This window comes from Symsagittifera roscoffensis, chromosome 2, assembly GCF_963678635.1.
Source record: "Symsagittifera roscoffensis chromosome 2, txSymRosc1.1, whole genome shotgun sequence".
Lineage (NCBI taxonomy): Eukaryota > Metazoa > Xenacoelomorpha > Acoela > Convolutidae > Symsagittifera > Symsagittifera roscoffensis.
This window is the reverse complement of record NC_087063.1, coordinates 9,920,997-9,946,249: the sequence shown is the minus strand read 5'-3', so window position 1 is coordinate 9,946,249 and position 25,253 is coordinate 9,920,997. Positions and strand designations below refer to the sequence as shown.

General features: G+C 34.7%; 1 protein-coding gene across 1 annotated transcript; it reads right to left on the bottom strand.

Moving 5' to 3' along the window:
- Positions 1–2,912: 2,912 nt before the first annotated feature.
- Positions 2,913–25,174, bottom strand: LOC134839171 (glycogen synthase kinase-3-like). The gene is made up of 9 exons (XM_063854632.1): positions 25,041–25,174; positions 24,704–24,894; positions 13,322–13,405; positions 13,126–13,236; positions 12,809–12,939; positions 10,162–10,268; positions 5,334–5,527; positions 4,966–5,152; positions 2,913–3,847 (listed from the first exon to the last, which is right to left on the bottom strand). The coding sequence occupies exons 1-9, from the start codon at positions 25,111–25,113 to the stop codon at positions 3,594–3,596; spliced, it is 1,332 nt and encodes a 443-aa protein (XP_063710702.1). The 5' UTR covers positions 25,114–25,174; the 3' UTR covers positions 2,913–3,593.
- Positions 25,175–25,253: the final 79 nt, after the last annotated feature.

The following is a 25,253-nucleotide window of genomic DNA, read 5'->3' as shown; positions in this document are numbered from 1 at the left end:
TCTCATGGCAAAAGTTTCCTCGCCCGCTTATGACAAAATTTAAGCACGTGAAATTGTTCAAATTGTTTCATTTCGGCTATGATTAAGTGAATTTCACTCAACAATCAACCACCTGCTTGTGTGTGACTTCTTTTTTTTGCAGACAATAAAATCGGCGTCGTCCGTATGTTTTTTTGTCGGCTTAGTGCCGGTAGCCCAACTTTTATTTGAAAGTTAAGCTTTTTTAATAATCTGAATGCCCTCTCTGAATAATCATTAGTGAAGGAGTTTCAAGCTTTTTTGAGAAAATTAAAATTTGTTTTTTTTTTGAAAAACTTAATTCATTTTTTTTCAAATGTTTTAATAAATTTGTTTTAATTTTACTATTACTTTTATGAAAATTTTTAACTCCGTCAATTTTTTGTCAAAATAATTACGCAAGCGATAAATATGCTCGCAATTACCAAGCGTTATCATTTCGGAACATACTTTTTCTCACGTGAACACTTCGTCCAACAGAATCAGAGTGGCCTCAATTTGCGCAATGAGATATTCGAAACAAGTTTCTTTTGGTTGTGTCATTGAGGGCATAAGTTATTGTTTTTCAAACATTTAAAATACACAGCTTCTTGGCACTCAAAAATTGGCTGTTCAAAACTTTATTTACCTCAAGGGATAGTCGGCTTCGTAACCGTTTTGTAAATACAATTTTATTTTCCTTTTTCTTATTCAAGAAACTATTGGTCGATCTAGCTTTTCACGATATTTCAAGCCCTTTTCAACTCCTTTATCACAAACCTTTATCACGAACTAGCAGACATAAACTCAAACTGGAGTCGCTATGATTGTGTTGTATCACAAATGGTGTAAAGCTTTGGTTCGTGTCTTTAAGTGTATAATTTGGTTCATTCCTAGTGTTCAGTTATTCCAGTTAATTGAAAACACTTGCCGTAAAAATATTGTTGAAATTATTACCGCCCTTTCAAGTCCTCCGATCGCCACAGATGAACAAAAAACAGTTTCAAAAAAACTCTCTCTTTAAATAAAGGAAATTTCCTTATCATTGAAATGACATTAAATGATTCGTAAACTTTCTAGTCTCAACCAACGGTTTTCTTATAAATCAGCTCGCAAGTTATTAAATGCTCAGTACTTTTCCCTCAAAACTTAGGAAAATCAAATCTTTGTTTTTAGTAATAACACATTTTGAAAATTAGTGACCTGCAAGAATTGGTATGGGCCATCACTAATTCAACACAACTAAATCTCAAGGTTCATATTACAAAAAATCATACCTTTTTTAGCCCCGGCCTAGAAATAAAAACTAAGCCAACATACAGTTCGAAGAGTCAATGAACGCAAGAAAACAAAAAAAAATGTCTTGTTTTTTGAAAAATCTCAACTTTCGAAATTCAAAGAGAAAATAGATGACCCTTTGAATTTCAAAAACACTGTATGATGGACACTTTTTGCTACAAGCAACTGAGTTTGAAAAAATTAGATCGATAGGTAAAAATTTTATTTCGCAGGGAAATCTGAAAATTGAATTCCTTTCCTGAACAAATTTTAGAATTTTGCTGGAAAAAAACAAAAAAAATCAGCGCGACATATATAAGAGTCTGATATAGCTAGGTAAAAAATACACTTTTTGAAAAATTGTTGAATTTATTTTTTAGCAACAACTAATTCATAAAATCATTTAGCAATCCAATTCAATATGCTTTTAGATACAACTATATCATATAGTTTAAGATCAGATAGTTTTACAGGCGAAGTCGAAAACACTAGCAAGAACACGACAAAAAACAGCTCTATAAAATGCGATAAGAAAAGTAGAAATCAGCCTCGAATTAGTAAAAATTCGGCAACGTCTCGGATTATATCTGCGACCTAGATATTTTGAGCCTCAAGCACTAGCCACCCTGACACGGACCTTCAATTAATCACAAACACTACCACAAATAAAGCAGAAAACACATATATTATGAAATTTCCAATGGTACAGATCGTGATCATAGCCAGAAGATGTCATTAAAGATAACCCACGCGAGGTAGATTAGTTCAGCATGAAGTTGAGCAATTTTCTAATTCCCAGAACTTTACAAAAATCCGATATAAAATACATTTTCAATTCGAACTTAGGGTTTCGATATCTTCAACCGGGTAAAAAATTATTGTTAAACTATTATTTGTATCAATCAACAATTGATTCAATAAAAAACCAAAAATCTTTATTTGACTGAAAAAAGTTCCAAAAATCGAACCCATCTTTTGCTATTTTTCTAGGACGCAGAAAAATTAATTAGCTACTAAAATTGTTTTTAGTATCCAGAAGAGCTACGGTTTGATCCACTCCCTCAAATGCCCTTGATGCACTTGTTGACCTCGCCCAATTTTTGTACTATCTTGGAAAAACTGAAATTGAACATTCTTTTTTTTAAAGAAAAGCAAGGCAAAACATTCTAATTATTCTAATTACGAAATGACAAAAGTTTTAATTGAGCTTCTAAGATGCAACTATGATAATTTATCGTTTGTCATTTCGCTTTTTCTACCATGTTAGATTCTAAATTAAACAGTGAATTTAATATATACTGTTTGGTTATCATGAAAACATAGTAACTTCACATGGAATTCACTGTTCAAATTTATTACTTTATTAAATTCAGGATTCAATAATTGCAGCTATTTACACTAATTCGATTACTTTGTCACACCAACGAACGATGATATCAGAAAGAACCCGAATCTAAAATTGATTTGATCAAACTGGATTATAAAATGTCTCAAAAGCTATCGTTTACATATCATATCTATTAGCATGACATAAAAAAGGAGAAAAAAAACAAGTTTTATAACAACTAACTTGCTCTCTTCACAATTTTCTATATATATATTTCTAAAATAACTTCCCATTTTATTTAAATCTTGAGTGGCTGGTTATAATTATCAGGTCATAAATTGTGTGAAGAAAACCAGCAGTTTTGTACGATAACATTTTGATGTTCGCATCATTTGGTTGCGTTGGGTGGACTCACATTTAAACGTCAGGCCAAATAAGCCCAGTAGAAGGGTTAAGAGGGTTTATATAGATAGACATTCAGAGAACTACACGATACAACAACATGATTTGAATTAATTCTAGGTTTGTTTTTAAATTTCGCAAGTGACAAGAGAACGAAGAAGCACGCTTTGCGCTCAGCACCAGCAAACTTCATTGCAATTTTGAACGAGACCCAAAAAATGAAAAAAAAACAACGGTTTAAAACAGAATTCATATAATTTGAAGTCAATTTATTTTGCCAATGACGGCGGCATTGTCTAAACTAACTGTACAGTAATTTGAATTCGAATTACAACATTTGCCGTAAAAACAAACACAGGAAAATAGGTTCGATTCAATACATCAATCCATTCAGAATTTTTTGAAATGATCATTTGTCAAGATTCTTCTGACATTCGTCTGGAGCGACTAATGGTCTTTCTCTGGGTTAATTCAAGAAATCCATTGTTAAATGTATTAAGTGTGCATTCGGATTCTGTAGCTCCTCAAGATGCCAGCTGTTCCGGTCCAGCAGAAAATACCGGAGCTTCTAATTTGCAATCTTTTCCTTTCAAGCTGTTGATGACACCGTTAGAGGGGGCTGATTAGCGCCAGCTGCTGCCGATGATGAGTTTGAAGCAGATGCTGCTGCTGCAGCTCCTGATGATGTTCCCTCTTTAACAGTTGGTAGCTGGGCTGTAGATGTTGTCGGTGTCTTCGAGACGTCAGATGATGAATTGGATGCACCCCCTGTGGCCTGTTGACCTTGATCTGTTTGGGGTTGCAGACTCTTCTGGTCGACGTCACTCGGAAGCGATGAGATCTCTGAAAAAATTATGATTTCGTACTATTATCATATATACTTGACAGTTTTTAAAGAAAGTTTTTGGTGGTGCCAAACTGCGCACTAATTTTTTAATTGATCAATCTAATATTGTGTCAACTGGCTTATTTACTCTATTGAGTATTTTCATCGCAATCAAACGGGACAAAAGTCTTCAAAAATTATGAAACGCAATCAGAATACAAAATTTCAGAAGAATAAGCATGACGGTTAAAGTTTTGGGCTGTTAGGGAAGTAGATTGATGTAAGTTGAAGCAAAAATTGCAGGCGTTCGGTCCCAGGGCAGTGAGAGTGACCCGAATCAAACTTAAAGACACAATTTCCGGAATTTTTTCTTGATGAATGGAATAAGAAGATAAAAGTACTTTTTATTACCAGCAAGAGCTGCATTTGATTCACTTAGAGCACTTGATACCACAAACTTTACAGTTTATACCCTTACATGTAATTTATTCTTAGTGTTCCGACCGTTTCAAAAATGTGGAGGAACTTTGTATTCGGGTGAATTAGTTTTTTCTTTGTTTTCCATGCAAAACTAGGAACCACAAATAATTATCGAATTGGTTCCAGTTATGTATCATATTAAAGCCCTTTTAGTCGTGATTCCAAAAATTATCTGTGTCGAGAAAAACCGGTTAAAATTTTCTTTAATTTTGGTCTAATTTCGAGCTGATAAGGTAAGCGTGCAGGCTTACAATAGCTTATTCAATTTTAATATAAACCGCTAAAACTTTGTTTACCTGAGTAAGTTAGTTTTTGGATTTTTTTTGTGTTGCTAGTCATTTTTCTATGAAACTGTTTTCCAATTATCCTATTTGACTATGCAATTCGAATATGCCTTATTTCTATTTTTTCTTTCAGATCTTTTTACCGCGCCACACAGAAAAAAAACAACACTCATTATTTTAAAAAATGTGGTCGGAACATTCTGTGCTATTTGCACAATAAACGGCAATCCTTGTTCTTATGTGACTATGTTTAATTTATTACAACTTAATGTAATTTACCTTTTTTTTGTTTGCTAAGAACACTAAACGGTAAATTACCTTTGGTGCATGAACTAAGCATTTCGATTCTAATGAGCCCCAAAGCTACCCACCTAGCTGCGTGAAGTTGAAGAGGGGAGGGAGGGGATTGCCATTGGACAGCTTCTGGCCGGGTAGTCTCAATTCGTCGAAGAAGTTGTGTGCGCATGCCTGCATTGGCTTCAGCCGAGTTCCGGGACTGTACTCGAGCAGTCGATTTGTTAACCTTATTGCTCCCTCGGGCACTTTTTGTGAAAACACCTACAAAAAATCATTGCGTTGCTTTCATTAAAAACAGGATCTTTTTCGCGTAACCAAAAACAGGGTTTTTTTTCCCTGATAACACTATTAATATTACTTACTAATCCTCCAACTGAAATCAATCTTTTAGGTTCTCGAAATGGCTATATATTCTCCATACTTCTAACTAAGTTATTCTCACTTTGTTCCAGGGATGAGCCTTGATCTGTGGGAACTTGAAGTCGTTGTAGTTGGGATTCATATCTTTGATCTGGTCCTTGGAGGGAGTTCCCAGCACCTTGATGATCTCCACCAGCTGATCCACTCCACTGTCACCCGGGAAGATCGGCTGGCCCAGCAGCAGTTCCGCCATCACACAGCCGGCAGACCAGATGTCTGAACGCGTAAAAATAGCATGAAAAGAATTCTATCGGTTTTTGGAACCTGCATTTCAGAAGTAAATTTGGACATTATGAGCCTGAAGTTGCCTGGTCACTTTAAAGGACATATTTGGCAGTTCAAAAGACCTATTTAGCATATTTTAACTCAATTAACTTCAAAACCTTATTTCAATTGCAAGAAACATGATTTTTTTCTGGGAATACTTCAATAGTTAGACTATCATTTGTCTACTTATTTTTTGTCCGCTCTAAAGCATGGGATTTTCTTCTGATTCAAACTAACTTTACTATGATTTAAAGTCGTTCTGTAATTTGTACATTAATCAACTCTGATTTGGAATAATTTTAATTTTTTTCGCTAAAATGGCTTCAGCTTATTTATATTGTCTGAGACATCTTATATTTAGTGGTTTCAAGATAAGAAAGAGAGCTTTATGCTTTTATACGTTTCAGCAGGGCTAGTGGGTAAGAGAAATGAGGTGGGGGTCTTCCGGTTTTATGACAACAATACTTTTACAGCAATTTTGTTTTCGGCGCAATGGGCGTCTACTCAAGTACTCAATCTTTTGCAGAAATCGGACATCAGGCGAGACAAACAGCCACCTAGGTATTATGATTCTCGAGCACTAACCACTCAGCCACGCATGCTTAATACATCACAAACACTAGCCACAAATAAAGTAGAGAACAGATGCTGAAAAAATTCCAGTGCTTGATCGTGATGTGATTATAGCAAAAGAGCCACCAAATAAGTGAACACTTTTCACTTTCAAAGAACAATTTTATTTGCGAGTTAGGTTAGAAAAAAAGAAGATTCGCGCTAAAACACTAGCTACTGGCAAGTGTAAAATAGGGGATGACCTTCTATTCGAGAGCTTCAATTTTTTTATACGCAAAATCAGGCACCAAAAATAATCACTGGGTTGAGTAATATTTCATATTAAAGCCTTTTTAGCCGTGATTCGAACGACAGTATAAATTTTCAAAAAAATACCCAGTGTCGAGAAAAACTGGCTTGAAATATTTGGTTTTTTGTCTAATTTTGCAACCGAAGTAATGAAAACTTGTTAAATTGACCATTTACCTAAGCAAAACTAATTTTTTCAAAAAGAAAACTAATTTTTGGAAGCTTTATTTGGCACTTCCCTGGCAAAAACAAAATTTTAAATTTGAAAATTTCAGCTGAAAATTTAAGCACAGAAGCTCAGCTGAGCTTCGCAAACACTAGCGAGAACAAGGCAAAAAGCAGCTCTAGAGTTCTACAGATTGCAATAGGAAAAAGTAAAAATAAGCCAAGTTCCAAGCAAGTGTAAACTCGGCGACATCTCGACTCGAAACTAAGACCTACTGAGACCTAGATATTTTGAGTCTCACGCGCTAACCACTCAGCCACGCATGCTTAATACATCACAAACACTTGCCACAAAAAAAGCAGAGAACAGATGCTATTAAACTTATGCTACAGATCGTGATTATAGCAAAAAAGGCTCAACTAAAAAATTTTAATGAACAATTAGTTTGGTTAGAAAAAAATAAGGTTCGTACTAAAACACTAGTAGTATAGTCTATCGCCCATGAGAATAGTCCCCGTTTTTAACCTAGATATTTTTTGTAACTGCAGGTTTACGAATTATTTTCTATTCCCTAGCTTGCATTTTTATGTTTCGTTTTATCGCAAGTGTTGTGAATTTCCGCTTCGCTTTTGTGTCCTTTATAGATTTACTTGTAGATTACACAATTCATCCCCCCTTCAGATAAAAAAAACTTTTTAACCAGATAAAGAGATACGGCTCTTACTCCAACAAACGGCCAATGATTATAGTAGAAACTGTAGATGTAAGAATAACTCTTTTGAACTAACCAATGCTACATGAGTAATCTGTGGCTCCAAAAATGAGTTCGGGTGCTCTGTAGTAGCCAAGTTCCAAGCAGTGTAAACTCGGCGACATCTCGACTCGAAACTAAGACCTACTGAGACCTAGATATTTTGAGTCTCACACGCTAACCACTCAGCCACGCATGCTTAATACATCACAAACACTTGCCACAAAAAAGCAGAGAACAGATGCTATGAAACTTATGCTACAGATCGTGATTATAGCAAAAAAGGCTCAACTAAAAAATTTTAATGAACAATTAGTTTGGTTAGAAAAAAATAAGGTTCGTACTAAAACACTAGTAGTATAGTCTATCGCCCATGAGAATAGTCCCCGTTTTTAACCTAGATATTTTTCTAACTGCAGGTTTACGAATTATTTTCTATTCCCTAGCTTGCATTTTTATGTTTCGTTTTATCGCAAGTGTTGTGAATTTCCGCTTCGCTTTTGTGTCCTTTATAGATTTACTTGTAGATTACACAATTCATCCCCCCTTCAGATAAAAAAAACTTTTTAACCAGATAAAGAGATACGGCTCTTACTCCAACAAACGGCCAATGATTATAGTAGAAACTGTAGATGTAAGAATAACTCTTTTGAACTAACCAATGCTACATGAGTAATCTGTGGCTCCAAAAATGAGTTCGGGTGCTCTGTAGTAGCCAAGTTCCAAGCAGTGTAAACTCGGCGACATCTCGACTCGAAACTAAGACCTACTGAGACCTAGATATTTTGAGTCTCACGCGCTAACCACTCAGCCACGCATGCTTAATACATCACAAACACTTGCCACAAAAAAGCAGAGAACAGATGCTATGAAACTTATGCTACAGATCGTGATTATAGCAAAAAAGGCTCAACTAAAAAATTTTAATGAACAATTAGTTTGGTTAGAAAAAAATAAGGTTCGTACTAAAACACTAGTAGTATAGTCTATCGCCCATGAGAATAGTCCCCGTTTTTAACCTAGATATTTTTCTAACTGCAGGTTTACGAATTATTTTCTATTCCCTAGCTTGCATTTTTATGTTTCGTTTTATCGCAAGTGTTGTGAATTTCCGCTTCGCTTTTGTGTCCTTTATAGATTTACTTGTAGATTACACAATTCATCCCCCCTTCAGATAAAAAAAACTTTTTAACCAGATAAAGAGATACGGCTCTTACTCCAACAAACGGCCAATGATTATAGTAGAAACTGTAGATGTAAGAATAACTCTTTTGAACTAACCAATGCTACATGAGTAATCTGTGGCTCCAAAAATGAGTTCGGGTGCTCTGTAGTAGCCAAGTTCCAAGCAGTGTAAACTCGGCGACATCTCGACTCGAAACTAAGACCTACTGAGACCTAGATATTTTGAGTCTCACGCGCTAACCACTCAGCCACGCATGCTTAATACATCACAAACACTTGCCACAAAAAAGCAGAGAACAGATGCTATGAAACTTATGCTACAGATCGTGATTATAGCAAAAAAGGCTCAACTAAAAAATTTTAATGAACAATTAGTTTGGTTAGAAAAAAATAAGGTTCGTACTAAAACACTAGTAGTATAGTCTATCGCCCATGAGAATAGTCCCCGTTTTTAACCTAGATATTTTTCTAACTGCAGGTTTACGAATTATTTTCTATTCCCTAGCTTGCATTTTTATGTTTCGTTTTATCGCAAGTGTTGTGAATTTCCGCTTCGCTTTTGTGTCCTTTATAGATTTACTTGTAGATTACACAATTCATCCCCCCTTCAGATAAAAAAAACTTCAAAATCGCTATCTAATTAGTATACATACTGTATCAAATCTGAGATTTACCATAACTTCGAAAAACGTTTAAGGTGCTCATTCAATGAATTGCGGTTGGAGCATCTTTTCAGCAATTTTTTTATGAGTGGAACTTCTTCAAGCAAAGATATTATTGCAAAGAGTAGTTTTCTGTAACTTTTTATGTACTCAAGAAGTTCAACGGCATTAACAGTGTCCCGAAACTCAGTCTATTACCATCCATTAAGTAAAACAAAGATAAGAAAACAAGAATGACTTGCCGAACTCAACTTTTTAACGCATGACAGATAAACGTCAACCTATATTTTTTATACACGAGCAAATCAGCGCAGATTTTCTGCCTTTTTTCTCAATGCTAGTTTTCACAAAAACCAATAAACCAGAAAAAAAGGCATTATGCCTTCAATCTGTGAAATATATCAATGATCATGTCAGATCATCTCAAGTTACCCTGTTTGCAAGACTTTGCAGGATCATGGAATATATCCCACTCAATAGCCAAGATGGCAATGAATCTGAACCATTTTACACGTACCCATTTTGCATTTCTCGAATGAGAGCCTCCCCGATTCAGAGAAAACCTCGGTTAAAAGACGCATTTTTTTCATGAATTTATAAAACAAAGTAAATAAAGCTGCGCTTAATTTAAATTACAAAATTTTCATTTAAAAAGAACTTGACTCTTTGGATTTATCAACTTAATTAACTCACTCCACCTCAAAAACAACAAGAAAGTATCATCATCAAGGTCTCGAAGTTTGTTTTGAGGTCAAGTTTATTGTTGATATAGATCCATTTTCTGTCAACAACATCATCTGTCAATATTTTAAATTAAACATACTCTCAAATAAAACAAGCCTTATCTCAAATGAAACACTTCTTTTTAACCAGATAAAGAGATACGGCTCTTACTCCAACAAACGGCCAATGATTATAGTAGAAACTGTAGATGTAAGAATAACTCTTTTGAACAAACCGATGCTACATGAGTAATCTGTGGCTCCAAAAATGAGTTCGGGTGCTCTGTAGTAGCGTGAACAGATGTACGACACATTGGGTTCTCCTCTCGTGAGCTTCTTAGCACTGAAGCAAAAGAAAAATTAATCAATTACCCCGTCATAGTTCGCCCAAGTTGAACTACATCACAAACCCTCATCAACTAGCCAAAGAGCGTTATATGTGCTTGTTAGATCATTACGAAGAAAATTGTTCAAGCCTTTAAATGAGACCAACATGATATGTTATCCATGATATGGCCGACTGTGTTTTCAATTTAGACAATTAAAATTCACGACACTATTGATTGTTCCAGCCTCCATTTTCTTAACTTGCGAAGTCGAGCATGAGGCTAATACTTCTAGTGGAAAGCACATATTAAAAACATGATTTTATTCCACTAAAATGCTCTAACAAAAGAAAGCCGCGAAGATATGAACAGCTTTTTAGGTCACTCATTCTTATTTCGGCATTGCTACATATTTTCACATTGATTATGGCGTTGATTGATAGTTATTACTCACGGACGAGGAGCTTCGCGCCACTTGAGATACAACGTCAATATATTATGGCAAGCTAGCCGGCATAAAGAATTAAATCGAAATAGAAAAACGCTTGCAAGATGTCGAAAAAAGACTCTAATAATTTTCTAACGTTTGTCTCGGTTTCCGAATGTTAATTTTGAGGAAAACATGCTGATGAAGACAACTGCCAGTGTTGAATTAGCATCAAAAAATTAAAGCAGCTTTAACTGTGAGGGCAACACTTGAGCCGAAAAAATATTACCATCTAACAATTTACTACTCGTGAAGACACACGGAGTCGGTATATTTACAAACAATATCAAAACAAAAAGAAATATATTTAAAAATCATACATGCTCAAACCATAGCTGTTGTCGACAAAATCACCCAAATAAAAAGGGTTTTTTAAATGCAGGCATGTTCAAATATGTCCGTTATCGAAAAAATCAGAACAAAATCATCAGAATGAAAAAGTTTTTAAAATGCAGACATGCTCAAAATTTGTCCTTTGTCGACAAAATCACAAGAAAATCATCAGAACAAAAAGAGTTCTTAAAATTCAGACATGCTCAAAATTTGTCCGTTGTCATTAAAAAACACAAAAATCATCAGAACAAAAAGAGTTCTTAAAATTCAGACATGCTCAAAATTTGTCCGTTGTCATTAAAAAACACAAAAATTATCAGAATAAAAAGGGTTTTTAAAATACAGACATGCTCAGAAATGTCCGTTGTCGACAAAATCATCAGAAAAAAAGAGTTTTTAAAATGCAGACAATCTCAAAAAAATGTACATTGTCGACAAAATCACAAGAAAATCATAAGAATAAAAAAGGGTTTATAAAATGCGGAACATCTCAAAAAATGTCCGTTGTCGACCAAATCACAAAAAAGTCATCATAACAAAAAGGGTTTTTAAAATGCAGACATGCTCAAAAAATGTTGTCGACAAAATAATCAGAATAAAACATTGGCAATCAAAGATTGGAAAAGAGTAATGAACTCAATCAAGTAAACATAAAAAATGAAAAAATCTGAACTTTAGGATTTCAAAGTAAAAATTAGATACCCTTTAAGCTCTTTGAATTTCTATAACGATTTATGGTTGGCGCTTTTTGATAACATTAACCCAACTTGAAACCCATTTTCGAGACTAGAAATCGTTCACGTTTATTGCGCCATTTACACGTTCGTACTTGGAGAGTGCTACTTAGGTCACTTTCAGCAGATGAACTTCAATTGAGCTCGGAAAGTGCACATATACCTTCACCTAAGTGCATTAATATTTTAAGACTTTTTCCTGAAAAAAAATGCAACAAGACCTATATAAGAGTCTTCTCTACGTTCATTACTCTTAAAAGGGTTTTTAAAATTAAGACATGTTCAAAATATGTCTTTATGTCAAAATATGTTTTTTATACAATCACATAGTGACAAAAGTTTCAAGTAATTTTGTTTGCAAAATGTTAAATTAAATAAAACTTAAATGACAACGCTTGCTAATCACAAAAGTAACAATAAATTACATTTATGCTTAGGAACAAGTTAGCAACTTCCCCCATGAAATGTTTTAGGGGGAAGAGGGGGAAGTTAGGTTGGTTTTAAGTTGAATTTTTCAGCCGATCAATACCGAACATTTTAACACAGAGGCCAAGCTTCGCTTTGTAAACACTAGCGTGAGAACACGACAAAAAACAGCTCTATAAAGAGCAATAAAAAAGTAGAAATAAGCCTCGAATTAGTAAAAATTCGGCTACGCCTCGGATTGTATCTGCGAACTAGAGATTATGAGTCTCACGCACTAACCTCTCAGCCACGGACGGTAACTAAATCACAAACACTAGTCACAAATAGAGCAAAAAATATGCTATGAAATTTCGAATGCTACAGATTGTGATTATACCAAAAGTGTCACCAAATGAACACTTATATATGCGAGTTAGGTTGAAAAAAATCAGGTTCGTACTAATACACTATGTTTCGCAAGCTTGCTAGTGTAATAAAATTTAATAGTTGAGAGTAGGGGATCTTAACTTGGTCGATCTAGTGAGAAGGATGTTATCGATAACTAATTGGATGTTTATCTAGTAGTTACTAGACTGACCTTCCGAAGTCGCACAGTTTGAGCACTCCAGTGTGTGTGTTAAGCAGTAGATTCTGAGGTTTGATGTCTCTGTGGCAAATGTGCTGGGAATGGATGCAATGCAGACTGCGGAACAGCTGATACATGTAGAGCTGAAAAAAGAGAACAAGCAATCCAACAACACCGTCCGAGTTTCAAAATTCAATACTGATTCGATTTGTAATTTTAGAATTGTCCGTCCTTTTGACGGTAGGGATTTCCATCATACACAAGCTCTCTGAGTATCGAATGTTCGTACAGAGTTGATAATTATATTTAAAAAAAACTAGTTAAGTTACCTTGGTATCAAATACGGGAAGTGTCTTCTTGTTTTTGCTGTAATTACGCGACACTCGGTAGACAGTTTCCGGAATGAATTCTAACACTAAGTTCAGGTACACGTCATCCTTCTAGAACAAATGTTCTTAATGCCGTCCAGTACAATTCATCAGTTTTGAAAGTTTCTGCTTTTATTTGCGAATTTGACGATCTTACCTTTTCTCCTTGTGAGTAGAAGAAATAGAGGAGTTTCACAATGTTGCAATGGTCAAGCACTCTCATGATTGCTAGTTCCCGATTCTAAAACGTTAACCGAATATTATGAGTCATATTGAGACTCAAAAGAACGAATTCTGATGAATTGAAAACCCTAATAAACTCGATAAACAACTTAAACAACTGAGTAATTGAAAACATTGTAGTTCGTAAGTAAGTTTGTAGTTAAAAAGAATCGAACAAAACCAAACACCACTGCCAGCCCAGGTAAAACCCCTAATTTTCCAGAGGCAAATTTCAACAAGAGTTGCCGCTCGCTGTGCAAGCAGCACAGAATTTTCAGACCACCGTTAAAATAGCAAAAAAAAAACGTTTAGACTTTTTGGGATATTTTTGAAAAGAATTTAAGTGCAGCCGATAAAACCGCAGATTAAAATAGGCTTTTAAATTATTACTCAACTATTTAGTTTGTGCAACTTGATAAGATACCATCGTAGAAATGCTATTTATCGTAGAAAGTGTTCATAGAGAAATCATCCGCTGAGAGCATGAAAAATCGGGCAGAACTTATAATTTTTTTCGGAATTCGAATAAGGGCCACTACGACTTAAATAAGAAAACACAATTGCACCCGACGGGCTTTCTTGTAGGCAATTCAAATCGGGTGGAACAATACACGCCCTACGTCATAGTTCCTTTCCACTAACAAAAAGTACGGTCGGAACAAAAAGTACATGAAACATATCGCACCACATCGTGATGCATAAGTCAAAGTAAAAAGGAATAAGATAATCAAGCAAATTTGGACAACATTTGAACATACTCTAGGTTATGGTAAAATTTCAATTACCGAGGTACCAATAACTATAGCCTACCAATTGACTACTTGAGATTCAGATGGTTAAATTCGACAAAATGCAATCAACAGTTAAAAATTTGATTAATCCTGTTTTAGTAAAGTTTTAAATCATGCCAACAAATAGGAGAATTTAATCAGTAAATACGCCATTGGAAAAAAAACAAAAACTAACAAGGACAGGCGGCTGCTGTCAAGTAGCACAGAATGTTCCGACCATATTAAAAGAAAAACTTAAAATAAAAAAAAACGATTTTTTTTTCTGAACATTAGTGTCGTTTTTAGCGCGGGCTGCGATTTGAGAATTATACAAACGCGCAGATACTTAATGACCAAGACATAATCGAAAATAATTGTCTTCTAAAAATGACAAATAATAAAGATAATATAGAAAAATTAAAAAAAATTTTGCACAAAAATTTTAATTTTTTTTTAGAAAGCTTTTGTTGGCAACAAATCACAAAATTTTACATCCATAACTATTGTTTTTTCTAAAACAAAGGTTAAAGTCTTTAGCCTAAAGGTCTAAATAAAAGTAAATTTTCATATGACGATCGTTACTCGATCACTTTACTTGCTCGAAAATGGACAAAATAATCTGAAATTTCAAACCGGACAGGGTAAACTTTTAGGAAATAAATTAATGTCGCTCGAATCACAACTGAAAGGGCTTTAAAATAATATATCACTCAACTCAGTCCTATGATTATGTGTGGTACCTGATTTTGCGTGGAAAACAAAAGAAAGCGAAAAAAAACTGAAACACACCCGACACACCCGAATACAAAGTTGATGTCAAGTACCGCAGTTGTTCCTGCTATGCGACCATTAAAAAAGTGGCCAATTTTAATAGTAGGAACAATTACTTTCCAATATGAGCTCAAATACGTCAAGGTTGAAAAATCCATTTAAAACACCAGGATCCCCGTCAAATTCTTCTATTTCTTCCCATATAAATCTGAGAAGCAAAACTGAGTAGTCAAACTGACCTACAAACATCAAAAAACAGTCTGAGTTCCACTTGTACAGGCAGGCTTCAAGTCAAAAAAACTTGTTACTCGTCGACAGCGAAAAAGAAACAACAACTAATAAAATTTGTCATCACAAAAACTGTCAGATTTGAAACGTCAACGTTGAAAGCAAATATGCCTTTGTCATAAACGTAGTAAAGAAACTACGTTTTATGTTAAATTCATAAAAAAAACTTTCGCTGTCGGTATGAATTTAGACTTAAAAACTTTTGTTAAATTCTCCTCAAGCAACAAGAGAGATCAAAGCAGATGACAGATCATCAGAAAACTATTTAGCCGACCTAAAAATTAAAAACAAACATTTGAAAGCTGGAAAAAATTCACCTTTTAGTCCCCAACACCAAATGTGTTAACACAGTCCAATCAATTTTAACACAAAATGAATCTGCGCTTCGCATACACGAGCTAGAAAGCGGCAGCGAGCGATATACAAAAGCTTTAAAATGCACAAAAACTCAATTGGCAAACATATTTGCTTTGCAAGGTAGTAAATTAGAATGTATTAAACCAAAAGTGGCACTTTCATTTGCTACCTAGGTTGGAAAAAAAGTTGCATCGTACTATCACACAACGCTACGACCGTGTAAAAAAAGCATTTAGAGCAAAAGAAGCTTCATGAAAAGGTATAACGACGAAGATATTCACCTCGAAAGGCAAGTATTTTTCAACGATAAAATTTTTTACCCTCAGCGATTTAACTTTTCATCGATATTTAGAAAAATTTTAGGTTAGATATGTTATTTTTGGTAAAACTTTTGTCACCTGAAGCCAAAACAACTGACTGCTTGGAAACGAAAAATCCAACTATCGTTAGAAACATTGAAATGCTATCTAAGCAGTTTCTTCTCATTTTTCATCCAGAAAACAGAGCCCATCAACACACTGTTAATTCCGAAGAGAAGAACCGTAAAATCGGAAGCTTACACAAAACACTTGCTTGCCGAAAGGCAGGAGAGCATCTCTGAGCATGTATAAGTTTTGGAGATTGAGAGCTTTTAAACCAACAAGTATAAAATTTAAAGAAAAATTTAAGCTGTTAGGGAGAATACCACCAACAATAGCATTCAATTAATGCAACCATAACTGGAAAATTTGATACACATTCTGACAACTCCGATCTTGGTACTAAGCCCAACTGAACAGCTACCTTCATCAAATTTAAAGCAAAAAGGTCACCGAAGTAAGCCTAAATTCTTCCTTGGTTGACATACCACCGACCATCTCTTTGACTGCATTACCATTGAGAGCTTGTGGAAATATAAAAAAAACAGCCGAAACTGTCTCCAAAGAGATCGAAAGAACTGGGCTTAATCTCATTCACGCCGATAGAAAAAGTCTATTCGGCCCCTATGAATTGACTTCATAATTATCGATCAAAATTATTATACACGCAAAAGAAAATGTTATTGCAACCGATTGCTAGATTTTCCCGCACTTTACGAATTGTAGCACTTTGCTTCTTGTTCCGATCATTGAAGTGTTTTAGTTTTTTCTTTTATTTTCTCTCTTAACCAGGTGCCACAAATAAACATCGGAACGGGTCGATCATATTGAAGCACTTTCAGTCTTTATTCAAACGACAATAAAACTTTTTTATTCATTGTCGAGAAAAATCCGTTCGAAATTTTAAATCTTTGGTCTCATTTCGAGCGAAGTAGGTAAGCGAGGAGGCTGAATTTCTTTTTCAACCAAAATATTTAACTACAAATAATCATCGTAATGAGTAGAGTGATTTATCATAATTTAGTCCTTTCAGCAGTCCGGATTCGAACATAAAAAAGCTTTTTTTTTAAATATCCCAGTGTCGACAAAAATCGGTTTGAAAATTTCAAGTTGTAATCTAATTTCGAGCAAGTAAAGCAAGCGAGCAGGCTCACTCTAGAAGTATGGTTTTTTCAACGCCAGTTTTCATTAAAAAACTTCAAAAATTAACCAATTTGTTTTAAAAACATAAAAAATATTCTTAGAAACGTTTTTTTATGGTTATTCTTCGACAAAAATTGTTGCTATATTTGCCTAAATTACTGTGATTGTTGAGCATGTTTAAATTTTAGGTTTTTTTCCTGATCCTTTCACGCCACGCACAAACAACAACACTAATTTGAAGAAAAAAAACATGAAAACATTTGACTGTATTTTTTAAAAGTATGATTGGAATATATGCGATCGACAATCTCTCGCCATTTACTTCAGGCAAAGACAAAATCTGTAACAAATTAACACTGATAAACAGGAGTGCAAAAATCATGTTGACACAGAAGCGAAGCAGATCTTCTAACCACTTGCGATATGAAGCAAGCTTAGCATTGCAAGCAAGAGAATAGAAAATGAGGCGGAAATCACAAGTCGAAAAAAGTCATCTTTAAATAAGCTTTAAGTTTCATTTACCTAGCGGCCACTTAGCCAATAATACTTGGACAGATTGGAAGAGTCGGGAAACGCAAGCAAACAAAAAAACTGACTTCTTTCTTGGCAAAACTTGGGAAGACTTATTTAGTCTTGGAGCCCTTTGAATTTCACGAACAATTAATGATCGACAATTTTTCGATAAGATTAACTCAATTAGAGAAACTGATTAGTAGCTAAATTTTTATGCTTGATAACACTTTTCGATACTAGAATTCGATCACATTTTTCATGAATTTTGTGCTTTTGCTGTTCGATAGTGGAGTTTGCCTTCCATTTAAGCAAAGGAAATGAACTTAAATAAAAAAAAGATATCAAAAGCCAAACCGCAAAAAAACAAATTTGAGTGTGAACAAACGATTTTTTTTCTTGAATAAAAAAATCATAACGACCTTTAGAAGAGTCTTCACTACGTTCATGAATCTTCATTAAAAAAGTAAACAACTCGAAAAATGTAGATTTTTCCTGATGTCCATCCGTCATCTATTCACCATGTAGTGTTTTTTTAATTTTCAATCTTTTCAGCTCTCCAAAATTCCTTGTAACACTTCATTACACTTGCAAAAACTGATAAATGCCGATACATATTGACAAAGAACTGTTTTTACTTATTTTTAAATTAAAAACTGGCTTTTTAAAAACTTACAAAAAACAGCAAACTGGCATAATCCAAATAACCTATAAATTGTTGAAGTCATTGAAGCTTAATGAGTATGTCAAATAATTAACTGGCATGAAACATTGGAAAAAAAACAAATAACAAAGTCGCAAATATGCTGCAAAAGTGGTCAAATTCCTTCCATAAGGAAAAAGGCAAATTTCAAACTTGACTTTCAGTTCAAAAGGACGATGACCTCTCCTAAATGCAACAGCTTACTACTTAGCACACGGCATGGCCAAAATCTGACTTTATCAGAAGTAGATTGAAAAGTGCTCCACGCAACGCATTAAAACAATTGCGCTATCTGATAAACAAAATAAATTAGAACCAAAGATGTTGAAATTTGAACCATTACGAATAGAAAATATTTTTTTCGCTGATCTGGCTTTTCAATTCGGTTGGATACTCTTAACAGAAAAATATTTTTAGACTTGAACAAAAGACATAATCATTTTCAGTATTTCTGAAACAAGAAACATAGCCAGCGAGGTGTTGGAAGCACTGAGAACCAAAAAACAGCTGATATAAAATTTTTCTATTTTCTTCCTACACTACCCGTACTTTGCAAAAATGCACAGCATCTTATGATAAAATGCTAGACCGGAGATGAGGAAACGTAAATGGGAAATTGAAGTTTAAAAAAGTAAGCATAAACTAATGATCAGTTTGAAAAAATGAATTGAAAATAGAAAAATCCCGAAAAGAAAAAAGTATTTAAGTCTATTACCGAATTCAAACAAGGCATACAAAATGCAAAAAGCTAGCAATATAATAGTTGATAGTCAAAAAATGTACTTAAAAAATTCTAGTTTTTATGCAACAAAAAATTTCATTATTTAAGAAAATTTTTATGGTCAAGGAAGCGCTAAAGGAAGTGTAAATGAAGTCATCTCATGTTTTCTTAATCTTAAGGTCCATTTTTCATACAAAAAGGCGAAGCGGAGCTTCGCAAAATTTCGTTATACAAAAAAAAACACATTGAGCTACAAGGTGAAACAAAGACAGAAAAACATTTCTAAAAAAGTAAATTGAAAAAACTACATGAAAAAAGTGGAAATCAAAGGTACAAAAACTTCATGTTTGTATCGGATGAAGTTCATAAACAGCCTTTCACAAACTAAAAATCATTTACCGAGCAACACGAGCGACAAACTTTGGGTCGAAAAAGTTTCCGACCCTTCCAAATTGAAACAAATAAACGCATGCGGATAAACTTGCATACAGATATAAACAAGAATGAAAAAAAAAACAAAAAAAACGAAACTCGAACAGAAACTCAAAATCAGACATTGTAAAATTACAAAGTTGTGAAGTTTCAGAATAGTGAAAACTGTTTAAATTGGAAAAAACTGATTGAAAAAGTAGGCTAGGAAAAACCCTATCAGATGAAAAATAATCGAGTTTCAAAAACAATGGAAAATGAACCGACAGCAATTAAAACCACGAACCCAAAAAAAAAATCAGAATTTCAGAACCCGAAAAAGTCTAGTATCCAATTGCAACACACTTGCTTATCGCAAGGGTAATGGTAATAAGGAACGTTACTCGATTGCGTTGCTCGCATGAAATTGGACTTAACCTTATAAACTTGATCAGTTTTTCTCGACACAGGTACAAAAATTTTTTGAAAAAACTTTAATATTTATTTTCGAATCACGACTGAAAGTTCTGTAATATGATATATCACTCAATCCAATCCTACGATTATTCGTGGTACCTAATTTTGCAAGAAAAAAACTAAAAAACAACCGAATACAAAGTTTTTAAACCGAAACATTTATATCGAGCGGCAACTAGGCTGACAAAATTTTGTGAAAATTGCCGTTAAGCCGAAAACAAAACTGATGTCAATGAAAAACTTTAAGCAATAAGCTTTCATGCTATTGTGTTTTTTTATGAGGGAGGGTTGTGGCTGTAGCGTTACAAAAAATGTTTCTCTTCAACCGCAAAGTTAGATTACGAAGCTGATAAATCATGAGCCGAAACCATTTAGGTCGAATAAAGCTTTTGGACGAGAAACAGTCAGGAATGGTAAAATTACAAATTACAAGAATAAAAAACTTGAACCTACAAAAAAATTGCCTCCAGCACAAAAAATTCCGTGATGGCAACTAAGCCGACAAATCAGACAAACACTATGCCGACATTTTTTGAAACGGAATATTTCCGGTTTAAAAGAAAACTAGTCCTGACCAGATTCGAATCAGATTTGATTCGACACGCTTACGTATCACGTTTTCACATCTGCTCCACGACCGCTTGTACTTTTACTAAAACTAGCCACCGACAAAGCAGCTGCAGTTTCTTTCAAATTGTCAATGCTACGCAGCAAAAATTTGACAAAAATAAAATAAAACTATTTCAATGTTCCGGATTTGAATATCCGACCTGTTGATAAGGAGTCTCACGTCCTCACATCTGCGCCACGGTCGCTTGGAAGCAAATGAGTGGCCCAGTCAATACTGAATCCACCTGTTTTAATATTTCCAATCATATTTTGTACTGATACCGAAATACATAAACTTCAAAAAAAAATGGACTTTACGCAAAACCGTAGTGATTTCTCTGCATAAGTAGGGGATTGGCCGCTTATTTGAAGGAGAAAAACTTTTCAATTGAAGTCTTTATCTCAAATTTGGATGGGTAGTTTTCGAAAAAAAAATGAAAAAGATTCCACAAACGACCAAAAATTCAAAAACATGACTTTTCCTAAATCAGTTAAATTTTCTCTACTTAAGCAAGGGAATAGCCTTTTTTTGCGGGGAAGACAACCACACCTATACTTTTAGACTAAGCCCATGATATCAAATTTAGCTATAGTTTTCGAGAATAGTGATGAAAAATGGTAAATCAGCTTTTCTTCAAATAAATAGGCATCTTGTGCAAGGAAAATCTAAGCACCATGTTAGTTTGAATAAACTATCACACTCAGACTCAACAGGTTAGTTTTTGTCAAAAAAAGAATAAGTTTCGAAAAAACGGGCAAAAATTTAAAGATTGGACATTGTCCAGGGTCATATTATTTTTCAAAACGCAGGTCATAGCCGCTTGCGCAGGGAAGATTAGCAAAACTATTTGTTTTTCTTTCGGTTATACCTTTAGTATCCGATTTGGCTAAGTAGCTATCGAGAAAAGTCTGAAACGTTTTTGAAAAATTGACAAAATAACACAATGGGCTTGTTTGAGGCCATAACTTTTTTCTATGGAATTTAGGGAAGATCCGCTTGTCTCAGATTTGTGCATTCAATATTTGAGAAAAGGAAAAAAACTCAATACAAATAGGAAAAAAACCTCCACTTGAACATTCGAAGGCCATAGAACGTGGAGTAAACTGAAAAGAGACTAGCTGAAAAAACAGGCACATAGTAGAGCAAGCAGCCGGTTTTTCCATCGGAACCTTGTTTTTGAAAACTGACAGCACTTTTTGAGGAAAATTGAAATTTCTAAAAAAAAAGCAAAATTTTCTGAAGCTTCGCCAAAAAACCAAAAAAAAAAGAAAACCCTTAGTTTGTAATTATAGCTGATTTTTTTTTCAAACAGGACCTAACACTAGCCAACAATAAAGCAGCAACATATGCTTTTAAATTGCTTATGCTTAAATATGATTAAATTGAAATATACCAGAAGTGCCACCTAATGAGCTTTGCTATTTGCTACTTATGTTAGAAATAAAATCTTCGTAATAATACCTTTCGCTTCTCTTGTGTACAAAAATTAATAAAAAACTGTTCCGAATAACAAAAACAGCCATCTGGTTTAATCATTATTTGACGACAAGTATAAAATCAAAATTTTAATGCACTGATTTGTTGCTTTATACGAAGGCGAAGCTTCGCAAACACTAGCCAGAACACGACAAAAAAAACAGCTCTAGAAAAAGCAATCGGAAAAAAAACAGAAACGAGCTTCGAATTAGTAAAACAAAATCGTCTAGGTCTTCTAGGATTCGATCTGGGACCTGCAATCAAGAGATTTTGAGTCTCACGCAGTAACCACTCAGCCACGCACGCTTAACCACCGAAACACTAGTCACGAATAAAACAGCTACATATGCTAATAAATAGCCAATGCCGTTCAGCAACAGTGGCACCAAATATAAACAATTTTGCAAGTAATAACTTGGAATATAACAAACTGAAGCATCCACGCTAACTTTGCATGCAACAAATCGGAAAGCATAAAGCCACATTATGTATAAATTATGCATTTCAAAAAATTGCGAGATATATTGAATTAGAAAATTTCTGAAATCGAGTTTTTATCATTGTTATGTTGTTTGAACCCATAGCTTTTTCGGTTCATTCGATGAATTTAAAATGGATCAACTGTGTTAACTTATAACCAGGGCTGGGTAAAAATATATTGTTTTGAAATAGTTTGCAGTACATTATTTTTATTGCAGTACCATATTTCTAAAAAGTAAAGTATTGCACTAGATATTTTTGACAGAAAAACTATTGCAATAACTATTGCTAGCGGTCAATATATTGTGCAATACTTTCACAGACAAAACAAACAAACGTCACCGGTTTTCTTGTTAACTTTTAGACAGCTGTTTGCCTTTTGTCAGTTTCATTTGTCCTCACTCCAACCAGTCCGCCTCTTAACTGCAGGTAACGAACGAAATGTGTCTTGAGTAAAGAAGCTGTTCATTTTTACTTCACCAAAGAAGCTAGCGGTACAGGGCGCTATAAATGCCAATGTGGAACTATAAAACGCAGAAAGAAAACACCGGCTTCAGCGACTTGAAAGACCATATTTTGAAGTCTCACAGTACTTGGGACAGAAAAATTGTTTCAATCAATGGATTAGCAGGCACAACGTTTTCAGTTACGAACAAGGCTAGAAATATTTTTAACTGGATTACTTGGATTGAACAAGACAATTTAGCGTTTTCTTTTGTAGAGAGCAACCTCGCGCGCAAATATACTAAGCTAGACCCTATTCGAAAAGTCTTCCTACGTATATCGAGTAACTCGTTCCTTAAGTGGAAAACATTATTTCTTCGAAGTTACCAGAGAAAATTGGTATCATTTTTGATGGCTGGACGGAACAGAGTGTTCACTACGTACTTATTTTCGCCAGTTAGGAAAACAAGGAAAATTAAACTACTTTGCTTGCTATGTCGCATTTATTGGATGAAGAAAAGGTTGACGCAGAAGCACATGTTCAGTTGATTGAATCGACATTATCATTTTGAGGTGAATCTATTTCTAACCTATCTTTCCTTGTTGGAAACAATGCGCCTGCGAACATCAAAATTAGCAACGATCTAGTTTTACCGTTTATCAGGTGTGCCAGCCATCGGTTCAACCTCGCTTTTGAAAAGTATCTGTCTTTACATGAAACGACTATCAGCAAAGTTCACAATCTGATGGTGAAATTGATGTGGGAAATATCGTTCTTTGCAGAAAAAAAAACGCATTTGCACCCTTAAATTGCAAAAGTGACCCACTGGTCAAGCACTTAAGAAACGATTCGTCGTTATGAACAACTAAAAGAGTTCATTAGTACTTCCGATAGTGACATTATCAATCTCCGGTCGTCTGCTGTAGAGAACCTGGTCAATGCCAATTTGTTACAAGAACTAGAAAAACTGGAATCTGTCAACAAGAACTTTCAACAATCAGAACTGACTCTTGGCGACGTGCGGATTTTGTTTGATGCAGTAATTGCGAACTTTCCTACGATGGAGCCTCATCTCTCACGCAATGCGGATATTGTTGCTTGCAAAGAGTTCGAAAATGCTATATGTGCGATTCTCATACGAAGCTTCACAGGAAGCAACAGAGTTATTGAATGATTTCGCAAACCCGGTTACGCCTATCAATGTTGACAAAGAACCACGAGGAAAATTTGCGGACTAAATTCTTACTGCTAAGAAGAATGCGTCTCAAGGAGAAAAGTTTGCATTGCAGTGGATTGCGCCCACATCCAATATTGACTATTACTCATTTGAGAAAGTCAATGATTGCATTGCATCTACAGGCGCTACTCTTCCTTTATGTTAAGGCGCCATTCTGGAACGTTGAAACAATTCCAAGTTTCCTCTGAACAATAATTGCAATACATATTTTGATTCAAAAAATATTGCAATAACTATTTCGAGTCCAAAAACTATTGCATTATATATTGCACTGTGAAATAGTACTGCAATTGTATTTTACCCAGCCCTGCTTATTACGATTCGAATGGCAAAGCACATGCTATCAAAAAGTTATAAAGGTGCCCCAAAATTGGCACCAATATTTGCGACTTAGTGTAATAAACGGACAGACATTTCTTAACTTGACTGGAACGATTTCTTTTTAGCTTGACAGAAACAAAAATCGAATATGGATTGCTCAATTTGAATCTTTGCATGGAACACCTAGTCTTGCTTGTCGTCAATTTCGCTTCATAGAACTGAAAGTATCACTAATCTTTACCTTGAATCTTTTGTCTTGTAAAACTTTTTTGATGGCAACATCTCTGTTTTCGGATGATAGTAGTGTTGCCTGGTATACGACACCGAATGACCCATTTCCAATAACCCGTGCGTCACTGTACGTAATCTCTTGTGTACTATCGCCATCATCCTGACTTCCAGGAGACGCTATAACTGTTGTTCCTCTACCATCTAAACATCCTTTAAATGAATTCTTGCCCAGAATCAGTCATACACAACGCATAAAACAAACTATCCCGAAATTTAAAAATAAAATTTGTTTTCATAGTATATAGAAATCTAGTCCATTTATAACCAATCCATAAGCCGTTACTTGCCTTTTCTGAAAGGGGCTGAGCTCCCTGAGATACGAGGCTGCTCATTAACCGAACTTTTCGGTCTTCCACTCATTTCTCTGTGCTGTATATTGCAGTTACGATTTCAGTTGTATCATGAGCACCGCGATAACATAATGTCTGAAAAGAGAAAAAACTTCTTACTCCAAACACGCATGATCAATTCAAATAGTCTTTTCCTACTTTAGACTCCTG

What these genes read in the sequence shown, in the direction of transcription:
- LOC134839171 (XM_063854632.1), bottom strand. Translation starts at nt 25,113, where the DNA reads ATGAGTGGAAGACCGAAAAGTTCGGTTAATGAGCAGCCTCGTATCTCA. An exon ending in TACAAGACAAAAGATTCAAG is followed by an intron (nt 13,406 to 24,703) that starts GTAAAGATTAGT and finishes TTAACGTTTTAG; the next exon opens with AATCGGGAACTAGCAATCAT. An exon ending in AGATTACTCATGTAGCATCG is followed by an intron (nt 5,528 to 10,161) that starts GTTTGTTCAAAA and finishes TTACGCGTTCAG; the next exon opens with ACATCTGGTCTGCCGGCTGT.